General features: G+C 39.6%; 1 protein-coding gene across 1 annotated transcript in view; it reads right to left on the bottom strand.

Moving 5' to 3' along the window:
* Nucleotides 1-842, bottom strand: part of LOC113463828 (glutamate receptor ionotropic, kainate 3-like) — a 19,630-nt gene extending 18,788 nt beyond the window's left edge. Inside the window, exons 1-2 of the mRNA XM_026810688.1 lie at nt 656-842; nt 449-590 (exon numbers count right to left, since the gene is read on the bottom strand). Coding sequence (XP_026666489.1) covers nt 449-590; nt 656-726 — 213 coding nt within the window. The 5' untranslated portion in view covers nt 727-842. The remainder of the gene's footprint in view (nt 1-448; nt 591-655) is intronic.
* Between the last annotated feature and the right edge of the window lie 42 nt (nt 843-884).

Raw genomic sequence — 884 nt, 5'->3', positions numbered from 1 at the left:
AACAAATATATAAAACAAACAAATTTTGTATTTATTTACGTATGTATATCTTCAAAATTTCATGAAAGTAGGGGAACAGGGTTGAGAACTTATGAGAACTAACGATGAGATTAGTAAAATTTAACAATCTATAATCTCGCGAAAATGTCAAAAACGGCCGGCGACAAGCCAAGTAATCCGAATTAGCGCTGCCGGAGCCAAGCGAATAAATTTTTACGAGACATGCGGACGGCAAAGTGTTAAGATGAAAGCAATCCCATTCGAGACGTTCATACTTGGTCCAAAACTAAGACCACGAGTCAGACTCGTGATATTCATGTTTGGTCTGGAATTGAACAACGAGCCTGACTCGTGACATCCATGATTGGCCTAAAATTTTCATCACGAGTCAGACTTGTCAAAATAGTGCAACGGGGTTAAGAAAACGAGTTTATGGAAGCTGTTTTACCAGTGACGTCACTATCACGTTATTCTTTTCGGACATGATGCCCACTTGCTGAGCCTGTTTAAGCACCTCGGGAAGTATGTCGATACTGCAATCGATTAGTATGTTCTCGATCTTCTCGCTTTTTATCTCTTTCATCGGTTGTCTGTCGAGTAAAGTTCTGTTTGACTAGGATTCACAGATTCTGTTTATTCGTTTGAGCATGTTTACCTGTAACTTGGCCCGGTTCCTAAAGCGTATAAAAAAATTGTGTGCCGTTTCGCTTCTCTGCGTTGTAGCATGCGCTGAGTGCGGATCAGACCGTCCGTGCCTTCGTACAATATGGCGAATAACTTCCATTCGAAGTCAGTTATGATTTGATCGAATATCTGCCGGGATGTGAAATCATTAAAACAAATGAGAATAGTTCTTGTAAAATTATCATTTTTCTATGTAAATG

This window comes from Ceratina calcarata, unplaced genomic scaffold (genome assembly GCF_001652005.2).
Source record: "Ceratina calcarata isolate Rehan_Ccalc_2016 unplaced genomic scaffold, ASM165200v1 scaffold167.2, whole genome shotgun sequence".
NCBI lineage: Eukaryota > Metazoa > Arthropoda > Insecta > Hymenoptera > Apidae > Ceratina > Ceratina calcarata.
The sequence above is the reverse complement of the archived record's forward strand: the minus strand, read 5'-3'. Positions and strand labels throughout refer to the sequence as shown.